The sequence below is a fragment of the Schistosoma haematobium genome (genome assembly GCF_000699445.3).
Source record: "Schistosoma haematobium chromosome Unknown HiC_scaffold_559, whole genome shotgun sequence".
In the NCBI taxonomy this organism is placed as follows: domain Eukaryota; kingdom Metazoa; phylum Platyhelminthes; class Trematoda; order Strigeidida; family Schistosomatidae; genus Schistosoma; species Schistosoma haematobium.
Genome location: NW_026137157.1, coordinates 21,532 through 37,825, shown reverse-complemented (window position 1 = coordinate 37,825; position 16,294 = coordinate 21,532). Strand labels below are relative to the sequence as shown.

The following is a 16,294-nucleotide window of genomic DNA, read 5'->3' as shown; positions in this document are numbered from 1 at the left end:
GTAGATCAAGAAGAGAAGAGGCCCTAGTACTGAGCCCTGGGGACCCCACTAGGACATTCCATAGCCTGAGATAAAGCGAAATTAACCCTAACCTTAAAGTGTCGATTTTTTAGGTATGAAGTAAGCCAATCGATTAGAGGTGGTTTGATACCTAGTCGTTTGAGCTTGTTGATAAGACACATGTGGTTAACCTTATCAAAAGCTTTTGAGAAATCAAGGTAGATGACATCAACCTTTCCCTTGCAATCGAGGATGCTTGTCCATCTGTCCACCGCAGTCAGCAGGTTGGTTATACAAGAGTAACCCTTCCTGAAACCATGCTGTTGGGGTGAGAAGAAATTTAAGGACAGTAGATAGTCATTTAAACCGTCGCATATCAGGGACTCCATGAGTTTCGAAGGTAATGACAGAAGAGCCACCGGCCGATAACTTGAAGGTTCATTGCGTCGACCACCTTTGAAAATTGGTGTGATGTGAGCCAACTTCCAATTTTCCGGTAATTTGCCTCGGCTAAGCGAGTGAGAAAACATCACGCTGAGCGGCGTTGCCAGGATTGAGGCTGCCTCCCTCAGTATGGCAGGATGATCCGTATCCAAGCCAGGAGAAGTGTCTAGTCTCATGTGCTGCAATTTCCGGAACACCAAGTCAGCGCTTAGGTCTACTTCAGAAAGTCCTGTGGAATTGCAGATGAAACTGTCGTCAGTAAAGTTGATGTCAGCCGGTTGAAATGTTTGAGAGTAATGTGCCGCCAGAAGGTTAGCGGCGTCGCCATCATTGTTCGTCGGGCCGTTAAGACCTACCAGTTGAGAAACTCCTGTTTTGGCTTGACGAAGAGAGGCTGCATAACGGAATAAGCTTCTAGGGTTAGAGGCGAATTTGTCCATAAGCTTTGTTTGGTACTGAAGCCTGTCTTCTCTTATAGCCTTCGTGCATATGTTCCTGATATGTTTATATTGCCTATACGCTCCATCGTTATTAGTTCGTTTGTATTCCGCCCAGCAGTGCCTTTTGCGGCTTAGCAGGCGAAGGGTACGGTTCTTGATTACTGTAGGTGGCTTGCAGCTTTTGGGAACCGTTTGAGGAACTGAATGGTCTGTAGCACATAAGAGCGTGTGCAGTAAGAAGTCCCAATGACCATCCACATCGAGTTGAGGGTGAACATCCCAAACCACCTGTTGTAGATTGTAACGACCGAACAGCCAATATCCGGTTGGAACAACGGACTGACGAACCCAAAATTTATTCGATTAGACCAGACCAAGTTCCTCTGTATAGCCCACAACGCGTCTTTGAGATACTCGTATTATATTATATCAAAACACAAACTCTGTGCTCAATATAAACGGTTCTAATTAAGAAAACAGAACAAATTACATCAAAAATACAAAATACCTCAAACGGTACAGCCTGTGCTATACAGTCAGAAGTTTCTCTAACGCAAAGTAGCGCGCTAAACAATGAAAGAGACAGTTAATACTAAAGGGTTTGATGCCTGAGAATCAATACAAATATTCCCAATAAGATGGGATCAAATATCTATCTGCAGGGATTGCAGCAATTCTCCCAAGCAGACAGTCAGAAGGTTAACAGTCACAAAATGAACCACGCCGTGACCTTGAGCTTAGTCAAACACAACCTTACTGTCAATGGTCCGGCAACATGCAATAGAAAATTAGGTAACAAAAAATAAGTCTTTAATCAAAATCACATAATAAAGGCTTAAACGGGGGAGACTGAAGAACAAAAGACATGGTTAAACGAGATCGAAACAAAGGTTGGAATACACAAAAGGGAGAAGGAACAAATAAATGAAAATACTGTTCAACAAAGAAGCTGCAGAGGGATTTTTACTGTTCTCTTTCTGTTACACCGGCCCCCAAAATCCCTCCAGCTACGCAAAGACACCTTAGAATACATTTCTGTCATGGCTCTCCTTACTAACTGCTCTATATCAATGGGAGGCACAGGACTTACAACAGTACGCCTGTACATCCATAAGCCTAAGCTACAATCTACAATTACTCGGCTCCCTCTAGAAGGCAGAGCTTTCGCACATCTCTTCTTACTACACCTTCTCTCATTCGCACCATCACTGTTCTTACCAATCCATCTCTATCTGTCTCGCACTTATCAACCCGTCCCATTGGCCATGAACCCCGAGTAGTTGCATCGTTAGCCACTAGAACTACATCGCCTTCTTTTAAGTTTCTGTGTTTGCAAAACCATTTCTGCCTCACTTGCAGTAAAGGAATGTACTCTTTTATCCATCGACGCCAGAAGGTATTGGCTAAACAATTGACCTGTCTCCATCGCTTTGAATACCTATCCGCAACACTACACTCCACTCCTAAACCATCACAGTCTCTTAGTAATAACAAAGTGTTTGGCGTGAGCGCCAAATCATCCTTTTCATCTGACGTCACAGGAACGATTGGGCGGTTGCTTAAAATTCGTTCTACCTCCACAAAATAAGTTGCCAAACTATCATCGTGTAATATTTGCCCGTTGGAAATAGATAGTAAGATCCTCCTAACAGACCGTATTAATCTCTCCCAAACTCCGCCTCGATGGCTAGCTAGTGGGGGTTGAAATGCCAGTGTATACCCTTCGATACTGTTAAGTCGTTTATTTTATGCTTGTCCCACACACTCATATTAGCCCGTAATTCGGAAGTAGCCCCGACAAAGTTAGTTCCATTGTCGCTATAGATTTCCTTAGGAGTTCCTCTCCTCCCTATGAAACGTATTAAGGCCATTATAAAAGCATCAGTACTCAAATTGAAAGCTACTTCCAAATGTACGGCACGTGTTTGGAGACACGTAAATAGGCATCCATATCTTTTTTCCTCACTTCTTCCCCGACGAACTATCAACGGCCCAAAATAGTCTATCCCGACGGAGGAGAGGCAAAACCAGCCTTGCTGCACTCGACACTTGGGGAGAGGTGCCATCATCTGTTGGCCTAATGTGGCTTTCGCGCGTATACACCTCACACATCTACCTATCACTCGTTTAACTGCACTGGTTCCTTTAACAATCCAATAATTTCTTCGTATGGTAGCTAACACTTGTGATGTCCCGGTGTGACCTTCTAGGTGGTGATGGTGTCTAATAATAAGTTCTGTTACGGAGTGATGACTGGGTAAAATTACCGGATGTCTGATTGAGAGTGGATAATCCGAGTAATTTAATCGTCCGCCGACACAAAGCAATCCATCGATTAGCGTAGGTGAAAGATTTTTTAGCTCTTTTATATCAGTTGCGCTTACGCCATTGCATCGAGACACTTTTACTGCTTCCCCATACACTTCCTTTTGCACTAAGGCTAATATCTTGTGTTTAGCTGCATCCAATTCATCAACTGACAGATAGCCCACACTTAGGGACCTGTCCTTGTGATGGGAGTACATGATGGTTATATAGGTCACGTATCTTCTGAGCCATGCTACCGCTTTAATCAGCTTTATCCAATTTGAGTGATATAGCAGAATTGGACTTAAGCTATGTTTTAGCGCAACTGCGTTGGTCGTGTGACATCTTTTAAATTCAACATTTTCTGGGGGGTTTTCGCATATAAGCGTTAGTGTTCCTACAGACTCCCTCTTCCTTAAGAAGGAAGGACCCTCAATCCAGTTCTTTAAATCTAGCTCCTTCCGTATGCCTCGTGATGTCCAGTCAGCAGGATTTTCATTGGACTCTACGTGCCCCCACTGGTCCACAGATGTTAAATGATGAATAGCGGCCAGGCGATTAGCCACGAAGGTGGAATACCTACTATCTGTATTTTTTATATAGTACAGTACTATCATAGAATCCGTCCAGAAGTGAATCTTGTCAAACACCTGAGGAAGGTTCCTATTTAAAACTTCCCCTATTCTAGCACTCAATACTGCCGCTGCTAGTTCCAGTCTAGGCACAGTCACCTGTTTTATAGGTGCCACTCTAGACTTACTATAGAGTAGAACGCTGTATGGTGCTTGGTGCTTAGGGATGTTCCACGAGTGAGCTACCGCACCGTAACCAGATTCAGAGGCGTCACAAAATAAATGCAGCTCAATCGCCTTAAAGTTCTTTCTGTTTTCATTTATAATGCTTCGAGGAACACTGATCGTTCCGAGCCTCCGCACAAACGTGACCCATTCGTTCCACGAGGACATAACACTATCACTCGGAGGCTGGTCCCAACCGATACGCGTTTTACAAAGATTCTGTAAGAGTTGTTTGGCAGGAAGGTATATTGGAGCTATCAGTCCCAGTGGATCGAAAAGAGATAAAATGGTGGATAGTATTCCTCTCCTAGTCGGAGTTTTTTCTCCTGGATCAAAACGAAAATTAAAAACATCGTGTGTGGTGTCCCATTCAATCCCGAGGGCTCGATGTGTCCGCCCTTGATTCAGAGACATATCAACAATAGCTTCCATACTATTAGATTGCGGAAAAACTTTCCTTACAATTTCCGAGTTAGTCACCCATTTTTTCAACTTGAAACCTCCTCGAGCCATCAATTCATTTAGTTGTACCACAAAACTTTTCGCCTCTTCATCATTGGGAAAAGATACTAGGCAATCATCCACATAAAAGTTGTTCAGTACCGATTCCCCTACGCTGTTATCATAGTCACTAGAGAACCTTTGAGCCGTCTTCATCAATGCAAAGTTTGCACAGAAGGGTGAGGATATTGCCCCGAAGGGATGTGATGTCATCTGATACTCCACCGGTTCCTTCTCGATATCACCCTTCGGCCACCAAAGGAAACGTAGCGCTCCACAATCGGGCTTCGAGACCTTTACTTGCATGAACATTTCTTCCACATCCGCGGAAACGTAACAGGATCCCAACTAAACTTGCTGTAGTATCTGGACCTTGGTAAAGAAGGTCATTCAAGGATTTACCAGCCACCTTAGCAGCACAATCCAATACCACTCTCACTCTGCTTGGTTTTCTGGGGTTAATCACTGCATGATGGGGCAAGTACCATTTTGGACGATAACCCGGATCGAGTTGCATACCTGGAACCACAACCGCGTACCCTTTGTCAATCGTCTGCTGCATGGAACAAGTGTAGCTTTCCCAAAAGTCTTTATTGCATGTGAGTCTACGTCTTAGACTTTCTAATCTTCGTCTAGCTAGATCATAGCTACCAAAGACTACATTTCTCTCCACCCTCCAAGGTAAAGGGACAATCCAATGACCCTCGTCAAAATAAGTGTCGCGCTCCACTATGCCAACTGCTTTCAAGTCATTTAAAGATAATGCTTTATCGGAGGAGTGCACGTCAGCAAATTCGTAGTTATATATTTCCTTTAACTGCTCTACAGGGTTGTCAGACTGAGAAATATAATTTACCATCCTTTTGCTGTTTTTGCTAAAGCCTGCCGGTCCAAACAGAACCCATCCTAGAAGTGTCCTAATAGCATATGGACTTTTTCTTCCACCCAATCTTTGATCTAGGACCCAATGCGCTTCAGGCACGTCACAACCAATAAGCAACATAACTTCACCATCCACTGATTCTGTCCAAGGCAAGTCAGTAAGATGAGGCCATTTCTTGGCGCTGTCCTTCACAGGTACTCTTGGTCGATGCACTGGCAACTCATCTACTACAACAGCCTGTTCAATACTTATACATTCGTCTCCGTTCAATGAGTAAGCTTTAAAGGCTTTAGTGGTCGATCTGCTTAACTTATTTCCGTTGACCGTTTTGATGGTAATCGACGCACCATCTGACGATAATCCTAAACGTCGTACGGTACTTAACTTGATTAGGGTCGTATCTGAGCCATTGTCTAGAAACGCATATCCAGAAACTTCCTTGTCCCCAGCTCTAAGGCGTACAGGGATCAGACCCAGAAACACATCCTCTTTTAATGACTCTGTGTACCCACAGTGACTTTCTTTTAAGCACTCACTCGAACCACTCTGAACTCGGATGGTTTTATGCAACGATGGGTGATGCCGATCCCGACAACCTTCGACAGTACACACAACACGATCTTTACAATCCACAGATCTGTGGCCCCTTCGAAGACAACAATAACACAAGCCCTTTTCCTTTGCTTTCGCCCACTTATCGTTGACTGCTAAGGTGGAAAACTGGAAACATTTATCCACACTATGAGTTTCCCCGCATATAACACAAGGTGACTTGCTAACGATTTTACCGAACGACAGACCTTGTGTGGAACAGGCCACCTTGCTTGCAACTCGTTTACTAGCAGTTGCAATCTGTCCGAATCTGCTAAGCAATATTTCCGCTCTAGATGACACAAATTCTGTTAACTCAGCAAAAGTAGGCTCTCTTCCATTTGCTGTTACCTTTCCTACTGTCTCAGCCCATCTCATCTGTAAAACCGTGGGCAACTTCTTTACTATACTTTCAATTGTCACTACGGAGTTGAGATCCGCTGAATAATCCATTTTGTTCTAAGGTTATAGAATAGTTTTCCATCTTTATCGCTAGTCTAGATAGACTTTCTGCGTCATTATGCGCAATATCAGGACCTTCAGTTAAATCTTTCATCAAAGCCCGACATATTTCGTGTGTTCTACCGAACAACCGTTTCAATATATCGCACGCCCTACGATAACCCAACGACGGTGGAAGCATTATGCATTCCTCTATGGCCTCTCGAGCCTTGCCTTTACAATAATGCAACAAGTACATGAGCCGTTGACCAACGTCATCAACCTTGGAAACCACATATAAATCAAATTGTCTAATAAATTTACAGTATTTAGCTGGTTGTCCATCAAAGGCACTTAGCTCTACCTTTGGAAGTTCAAGACCTACACTAAGAGATTCCAAGGTCACTTCCTTCCTCTTCGTTCCCGAATAATCTAGCAATTTTGACTTTTCTAGAGACTTTGTCCTAAGGTCATGAGAAGGACTTACAAACCTGTGAGTGTGCTCCTTTCCTCTGTCATCACAGTTAGAATCAGAAGACAACTTACTGCACGTGCTTTCGTTCAGCCTTAACGACCCAAACTCTCTCTGAAAGCACAGTAGTTGTTTCCTCTGCCTATCTTTCAAGTCTCTCATTTCTGATAACTGTCTCTCTTTCAACTCTGCTAAGGTAATTCTAGAGCTAACTTTACTACGTCTACTTACTAAACTAACATTAGAGCCATGACATGAAAATGCATCTAATTTGACTTGCCGTGCATCTGGAGGTGCATCCGATTGCATTTCTCCGTGGCCCAACGCCAAGTTTTCGTTGACCTTATTGCGCTTTCCAGGCATTCCAGAATTTGTCAATTGAGATTACTGTTCGTTTGAGAACTGTAACGACCGAACAGCCAATATCCGGTTGGAACAACGGACTGACGAACCCAAAATTTATTCGATTAGACCAGACCAAGTTCCTCTGTATAGCCCACAACGCGTCTTTGAGATACTCGTATTATATTATATCAAAACACAAACTCTGTGCTCAATATAAACGGTTCTAATTAAGAAAACAGAACAAATTACATCAAAAATACAAAATACCTCAAACGGTACAGCCTGTGCTATACAGTCAGAAGTTTCTCTAACGCAAAGTAGCGCGCTAAACAATGAAAGAGACAGTTAATACTAAAGGGTTTGATGCCTGAGAATCAATACAAATATTCCCAATAAGATGGGATCAAATATCTATCTGCAGGGATTGCAGCAATTCTCCCAAGCAGACAGTCAGAAGGTTAACAGTCACAAAATGAACCACGCCGTGACCTTGAGCTTAGTCAAACACAACCTTACTGTCAATGGTCCGGCAACATGCAATAGAAAATTAGGTAACAAAAAATAAGTCTTTAATCAAAATCACATAATAAAGGCTTAAACGGGGGAGACTGAAGAACAAAAGACATGGTTAAACGAGATCGAAACAAAGGTTGGAATACACAAAAGGGAGAAGGAACAAATAAATGAAAATACTGTTCAACAAAGAAGCTGCAGAGGGATTTTTACTGTTCTCTTTCTGTTACATAGATAGTCATGTAGAGCTGGGACATTCAGCCGTTTAAAATTCCAACGCAAATTATTGTTGGGATACCTTAGCTTAGTTTTGATGACAAAACTGAAGGCTATGACAGCATGATCGCTCTTTCCCAGAGGAGCCAGGATTGAGAGGTTGTCGACTAGGAATTCTTCGTTAGTGAATACACAGTCTAAGCGCGATGGTGTCTGACTGTTTCTCCAACGAGTTGCCGACCTCACGTTTTCATATAAGCCCAAGTCATCGATGAGGTTGTAGAACCGAGCTTCAATTGAGTTGTCGCCTCCAGTGTACGTGTGTTCCGCGAAGTTGACTCTAGGGAGATTAAAGTCCCCTAGAATCAGGATGTGTGTGAAACCGAGACGGATAGAGCGGGATAGTCCTTCCAGTATACGACTATCGTACTCGATGTCGGCAGTTGGCTTTCTGTAAATGACTCCGACTAGACACCTCGAAGTACTAGACAATCTTACAGAGCACCATATGGATTCCTCAAGATTGTTAAACTCGAGGTTGTGAACTTGGTGCACCTCCAAGCAAGAGCTTATGTATATGGCTACTCCGCCCCCAATTCCTGTTTTTCTGTCATTGCGGAACAAAGTCATCCCAGGTAATGCTAACTCTTGGTCCGAGAACTGAGAAGATATCCAGGTTTCAGATATTCCTATCAGATGGGCCTTATTAGCGTTGCTAAGTTCACGTAGTTCATCCAGTTTGTTTGGTAGACTCGCGGCGTTCATATATAAGCAGTTTATGCTTTCAATTTGGAACGCGTGAGCTTCGTCCTGTTTTTCTGTATGAACCTTATGTGAATGGACAGGTAGCCCACCTATATGAGGTTTGCCGAGGTGGTAGGCCCTGTCCTTTACACGTTTTTTTATCGTTTAGACAGTCCACAAGTGGAATGGTCAACTCCAACTTGCCTTTGTTCTTGGTCCTAGCTTCGTATGGCCTATCCGGGTGCATGTGGATTCCAGGTTGCAATCGACGTCTATTAGCACGAAATGCTTCCAGAACTGCAGCCGCCATGTGGGAAGATGGGAAGGTTATCTTCATTAGACGGGGTCTGGGGTCACCGTCCTTCTTGGCTAGTCTCGTCATATGCTGAGTCAGTATGTGTTTGAGCCTCAAGGACTGTTTGATGAATTTCCATTCCCTGATGTCAGAATGTGATTGAGTAGGGTCTGCATTTTCCGGTATACCTTGAACAATTATGTTTCTACCGCGGAAAAACTTCTCGCGAGATTCTTTAGGGATGTTTCGTATGATATTGCGCTCAGAGTACGGTATGTCGGGCAATATTTTTACGTTACCATCTGATTTCAGCAAGTGACTTGCTAGCAAGACGTCCTCAACGTCAGCAGCATTCTTAAATGTTACTCGGAGAAGCCTCGGGTGATTTAGATGCTTAGAATCCTTTCCCCGAGTGAGCCGGGTGACCGTTAAAGGCTCTATTCTAGGAAGTTCAAGCTTCTTGTTCAAGTCACCCCAGAGCATCCTGTCGTTTTTGTCCTGCAGACTGAGAGGAAGGTCAGGATTGTCAACGAGGTTCATGATAATGAGAGAATCGTCACGAACTGTTGTTAATTTACCAGGTTTCACGATGGGTTCAGGTTTAATAACTTGTTGTTTGGAGGTCAGTGTGCGTTTTTGAATCTTGGGCTCTTTATTGACCGGACGAACAGTCTTGGGGGTAGACTGTGTGACCAAATCACCAGTTATTTTCCGTGCAGCAACACTTGAGTTGCTCGGCTTAGGCGGTGATGCCTGGTTCTTTTTGGCTCTCTTTACGTGGGTCGAATCACCTACAGGGTTTTTGGGAACCACTGTTGTGTCCAGGGACCCTGAGCTGGGAGACCCGAGTTTGCTTAGGGAGTCTAGTACTGTCGACGTAATGATGGTGCTGAACCTCAACACGTCTTCATTAGTGTTGATGGATGCTCCATCGATGGTATGCCTGTCGACATCCCTCTTTTTGAGTCCGTCACACGCTCTTGTTTGTCGACCGGATTTTTTACTAGTGTTATCCAAGTTAACTGACAACTTGTTCCGAAGACCTGTCAGTAGGACAATGATGTTACTCAGCAAGACAACTGCGTCCGTGCTGCACGTGACACATACCCACTTTTGGTCTGACTTGCTGAGTTTGTTGTATGAAGTTGCTGTCAGATCTGTGCATGTTTCGTGGAACCAACCTTTGCAGTTGTCGCACTGCATGCCAGTTGTGACAGCAAAACGGGATCCCGGACGTTTGCATGAGTTTTTCATGACTGTGTTGAAGCAAACTATGTTATAGATGCTTGCAAGAGCCTAAGACCTTTTAAAAAAAACACTAAAAAGCACACTGAAAACGGACAAGAATCGACAAAACGAGTGATATAAACTGAAACTAGTCTATACGTGAAAAACAAAAAAACCGAATAGTAAGCTGAGGCAAAACCACAGGTAACTATTTAATATAGTGAGACTCAAACAAAAAAAGTAATCTACCGAACGTATAGCTCAGGATAGATTCTTTAGAACTGAAATGGTACTTTTGTTGCGTAAGAACACAGCAAAAGTTTGATAAATGTAAATCACGTTAGGACTAAACTTCCCGTTCGAAAATCACTTTATGGATTCCGATTCAGATTCACATTTGTGTAGTAAGGACAGAAGGCCTACGGCCTTTGTTATACCTTTTCTAGTATGCTTCTGTGAGTGTCCAGGCTTCTCTTGAAAGAGTCAATTGAAGGTGCGGACACCACTGCTTCAGGCAGCAGTTTCCAAGTATTGATGACTCGGTGTGAAAACCTGTATGCCACGGGTATTTTGTTCGTTCTTGGCCTTTCTACTCGCCTGCTATGTCCTCTGAGGTGTCCCGATCTAGTGGGAAGAAAGAGAGAGAATAAGTTAGGTCCGAAATCATTTCTCAGTATTCTGTACATCAATATTAGATCTCCCCTTAGTCTGCGATAGGACAGAGTAAAGAGGTACAGTTCTTCAAGCCGCTCTTTATATGATAAACCCCGGAGTACCGGTATTGCACGCGTAGCTGCCCTCTGTACTTTATCTAGTATGTCTGAGTCACCTTTTAAACAGTGGATTGCAGCCTGGACACAGTTCTCTAACTTAGTTCTCACTAAGGATGTGTATAATGTGGTGAACATGGTGGTATCAAACTTGGTGAATGACCGTTTTCAAGCCCAGAGGGTTCGAAACACCTTAACTGCAACGCACGGGCAATGGGCCGTCGTCTTCAGATCATTGCTCACTGTCACCCCTAGGTCGAGTCTCAACCACATCAGAGTTGTTCACAATCACTCGACTCACAACACAACCACCAGGTGACACTCTGCACATTTTCACAGCGTTCCGTGTCACTTGAACACTTGGTGCAATGCACAACACCGACCAGTGGCACTGCCTTACCTAGTCCCACCCACATCATAGCTCTTCACAATCACTCGACTCACAAAATAACCAACAGGTGACACTCTGCACATTCTCACAGTGGTCACGTGATGCTCTAGCACGAGCACGTATTCGTATGCGTCTCACAGGATATAGGTAAGATGCTGCGAGAAAGCCTCTTAGGGTTTTACTTAGTGATGATAGTCAAGCTATGTATATATTTGAGGATTAACTAGGAATACACTGATCAGCATACATCAGAGTAGTAGCATACTGTGAGACCATGTTGTCTGTGAATGTGACTAGGTAAGGCAGTGCCACTGGTCGGTGTTGTGCATTGCACCAAGTGTTCAAGTGACACGGAACGCTGTGAGAATGTGCAGAGTGTCACCTGTTGGTTATGTTGTGCCTCGAGTGATTATGAACAATTCTGATGTGGTTGGGACTCGATCCGGCGCCCATTAACACTGCAGGACAGATCCAACGCCTTAGACCACTCGACCACAAGAAAAATGATAGGGAATGCACAAAACTTATTCATCAGTATCAACATTTTTTTACTTTAACCTCCATTTATCCCACTCATATCCATCTTCATCCTACATCTATTTACACTGTTATTTTTTCCACTGACTCTGCTCACGCTCATTTATCAACCGTCTTCTCTAGTTAAAGCATTCCAGGTCGCCGAATGTTATCGGCGATTACTTGATGCTACACTGGAAACTGCATGATGTAGCTTTTAACGCCCCAATACTGAAGCGAATTCCACAACAGATTTCCTTAGCTCAACTGAACTGAACTAAGCGAAACGGAGAGACACCTTGGTGGATTTTATGGTGTGACATTCAAAATGTCACTTGACCATGGTGTGTCACCTATGGACTGGAAGGACGCAATCGTCACTCCCATACATAAAACAGGTCCACGACAAGTTCCATCGAATTACAGACCCGTAAGCCTCACCAGTGTTGTAATTAAAATACTGGGAAGAATAATCAAGCGGACCATAACGGCATTTATGGAAACCAATAACTTGCTGAACATGGCACAACATGGTTTTAGAAAGGGTATATCCTGTACAACGAACCTCCTTATAGCTAGGGAGCTCTGGATTAATGCGCTAGACAACGGAAACTCAGTGGATGTTGTCTACATAGACTTTAGTAAGGCTTTTGACAAGGTGCCAACTAATAGACTGCTATTGAAGTTGGCAAACCTTGGTATTGCCAGACCTATTTTAAAATGGATTAAGGATTTCCTAGTAGGTCGTATGCAAAAAGTAAGAATAAATTCCAAGTGCTCCATTTGGAGACCAGTACTTAGTGGAGTACCCCAAGGTTCCGTCTTAGGTCCTTTACTTTTTATAATGTACGTTAATGATCTTACAAGTATAGTACAGTCTCCAATGTTAATATACGCTGACGATGTAAAAATTTGGCGAGTAATAACTGGAGACAAAGACGCATTTACTCTTCAGGCGGACTTAAATAATATGATAAACTGGTCTAAAGAGTGGCTGATGCCTATCAACTCGGAAAAGTGTGTCTACATGCAATTGGGGGACTCAAAGGTTAATACGTACGACATAGGGGATGTGTCATTACCCGTAGTCCGGTCTCATAAGGACCTAGGGGTGGCAGTGAGCAATGATCTTAAGACTACGGCCGATTGCCGGGGGGTTGCAGTTAAGGGGTTTCGAACCCTCTGGGCTTTAATAAGGACATTCACGAAGTTTGATACCACCAAGTTCACCACATTATACACATCCTTAGTGAGAACTAAGTTAGAGAACTGTGTCCAGGCTGCAATCCCCTGTTTAAAAGGTGACTCAGACATACTAGATGAAGTACAGAGGGCAGCTACGCGTGCAATACCGGTACTCCGGGGTTTATCATATAAAGAGCGGCTTGAAGAACTGAACCTCTTTACTCTGTCCTATCGCAGACTAAGGGGAGATCTAATATTGATGTACAGAATACTGAGAAATGATTTCGGACCTAACTTATTCTCTCTCTTTCTTCCCACTAGATCGGGACACCTCAGAGGACATAGCAGGCGAGTAGAAAGGCCAAGAACGAACAAAATACCCGTGGCATACAGGTTTTCACACCGCGTCATCAATACTTTCATCAATCGCGCGCAATTTGAAAAAGGACAGTGGTATTTTTCCTCGCTGAGTAAATTTGTTTGTTTTGATCGTTTATTACGTATCAAAACTACTGTTTTCACTTTAATTGAATTTATTTCAGTTAAAGTATTCGACTAAAGTATCGTTTTACTGTTTTGTTGTTGGTACTCTTGAGTACCTCTTATTCAACTGTATCTGTTAGTACTTTTGGTCCTAGCAATCTACAGCTCTTCACTTTTGGTCATTGATAAATTTTTTTTGTTTGTTTCTGAGTATCATCACAGTTTAAAAAAGAACCCCTCCTAAATGACCGGACAGTGTAAAAAAAGCAGTTGTCAACGTCCGGGTTTCGTTATCCTGTTGAAAGCGGCATGCAGTGCGACGAGTGCAAAGGCTGGTACCACGAAGTTTGCACGAACTTAACGCCTGCTGCTTTCAAACGGTTCAGTAAGAAGGGTTGTGTGTGGCTTTGTCAACAGTGCTGCTCGGATGCAAACAGCTTGCTAACCGAGGCCACCTCACTGGTTGATGCTGCAAAGATGTGTTTTAGCAAGCACAGTCGGAACGCGTCAAACAGCACTCGATCTGTCGACACGCAAATCAACGTGAAGGAAACTAAGGTTAGTCCGGTGATAGATGACTCACGCTCGTCAAAGAAGGAAAAGCAGTCTCCAAAGAGGCCTGCCTTAAACAAAAGCTCAAGAAAAGTAGGGTCTTCTGTTCCCCGTCTTCCAGATGGGATCCAACAGGAAACACCTAGAAGCCGCAATCGCAAGGCTCGATCGGTTTCAAACGGTAAACATAACACGACCTCTCAGGTCGTCGACAACCTCCCAAAACCCAACACTAGGTTTGACGCAACTGTTATTGCTTCTACCAGCACCGTTGACGAATGGGTAAAGGTTGTAAGGAAGAAAAGTAGGGATATAAAAGAGAAACCTGCCCCCGTAAGAGTGGTTGAAAAATCGAAGGCTGATTATAGCGACAGATCAGCTATTTTTCATAGAATCAAGGAGAGCGACAGCTCTGAACCTAAAGCTCGTTTTGAGCATGACATTGTACTGATTAGGCAGCTGCTTAATCAACTCATGCCTCAAAATATGACCGGGGTCACCTTGCTAAAGGTGTACAGACTAGGGAGTCTAACGGACTCGAAACCAAATCATTCCAGACTGCTTAAAGTAGTATTCGGCTCTTCGGACGAACGTCACCTAATTTTACAAAATGGACACAAATTAAAGGGTTCAGGAGTCTTTATCCGAAAGGACCTACCGTCGGCAGACCGTGTTAAAAGACAGGAAGCCGAGAAAGAACTACAACATAGGTTAGACGCTGGCGAAAAGGACCTGAAAATTGTAAATTTTCGGGTTGTAAGACTTCGACAGAGAATGATGCCGAAGCCACTCTGGGTGAAGCATGAAGGCACTTAAAGAGGCTTCGGATCTGTTACACCAACGCACGAAGCTTACTTAATAAGCGATCGGAACTAGGTGTACAGATTGAATCTACAAAGCCAGATATAATTGCAGTAACAGAAACCTGGCTGACACAGGATATAGATAGTATAGAACTTGATTTCGAGGGCTTCACGTTAGTAAGGGCCGACAGAACACAAAAACGCAAAGGAGGGGGAGTAGCTCTATTCATTAGGAATGCTATCCCATTTACCATTATCGATAGTGTATCCCATGAGAGTGGGACGTGTGAATTAGTTAGTCTTCGCTTAAAATGCAAGGGACAAGAGCTGCTGATTGGTTTGGTTTATCGCAGTCCAAGCTGTGAGGCAAATGAGATCCTGTTAAGCAGCCTCAATACTTGGTCCCAAAGTGGTCGATGTCTAATCCTAGGGGACTTCAATGCACCTATGGTAGACTGGGAAAATCTGCGAACTAAATCGTCGGAGAATTCTTTCGAGCAGGAACTAGTTGATGGGATTATCACATGTGCTCTAGTGCAACATGTGAAAGAAGCGACAAGGTATGATCCGGACACTGAATCATCCTTATTAGATCTTATACTGAGTCACTATGAGGATGATGTTGTGAACCTCCATCATATGCCACCCTTAGGTAAAAGTGACCACGCAGTTTTAACTTTCGACTTCCATATAACTGCCAGTCATGAGGACGCGTCAGTCCAGTCCAGACCCAACGTCTGGAAAGCAAACATACAAGACATCATGCACTCAGCATCGTTAATAGATTGGACAATAGACCCAGAGTCCTCCATTGAAACGGCCTGGGATGCATTTCGAAATTCATACTTAAAAGTTACCACACCTCACATCCCTTGGACTATACCAAAGGGGCCGAAAAACTCGCCACCATGGTTCAGTAGGGAGGTCCGTATCCTTCTCCGTAAGAAAAGGAAAATGTGGGATAGATTTAGGTTACTGGGAACTGATGAGTCAAAATCTCAGTATCGAAAGGCTTGGAACACTTGTGCCTCGACCCTCCATAAGTCTAGAAAATTGTACGAAGAAAAACTTGTTAAGGAATCCATAGAATGTCCTAAACGCTTGTATTCCTATATAAACCAAAGGACAAGGAGAAAAGGAAATACTCCTGCTGTATGGGGAGACAGTACTGCTTCATTATTAGTGGAGGACGACTTTGGTAAGGCTCAAGTGTTCTCGAACTACTTTAGCAACGTATATACCATAGAAGCGCCCTTCCCGTCAGCGTATACAGATCCCCCATACATACACTGGATAGCGTGACCATTAAAGAACTCGATGTCTTTGGTCTGCTAAATAAGCTTGACATAGGTAAATCCACGGGGCCCGATGAATTACA

General features: G+C 43.6%; 1 protein-coding gene across 1 annotated transcript; it reads right to left on the bottom strand.

Annotated features, from left to right (window-relative positions):
- Window positions 1–398: 398 nt before the first annotated feature.
- On the bottom strand, window positions 399–8,533 carry MS3_00008240 (uncharacterized protein). The gene has a single exon (XM_051216595.1). It carries the CDS (start codon window positions 4,799–4,801, stop codon window positions 2,576–2,578), a length of 2,226 nt encoding a protein of 741 aa, XP_051063900.1. The 5' UTR covers window positions 4,802–8,533; the 3' UTR covers window positions 399–2,575.
- Window positions 8,534–16,294: the final 7,761 nt, after the last annotated feature.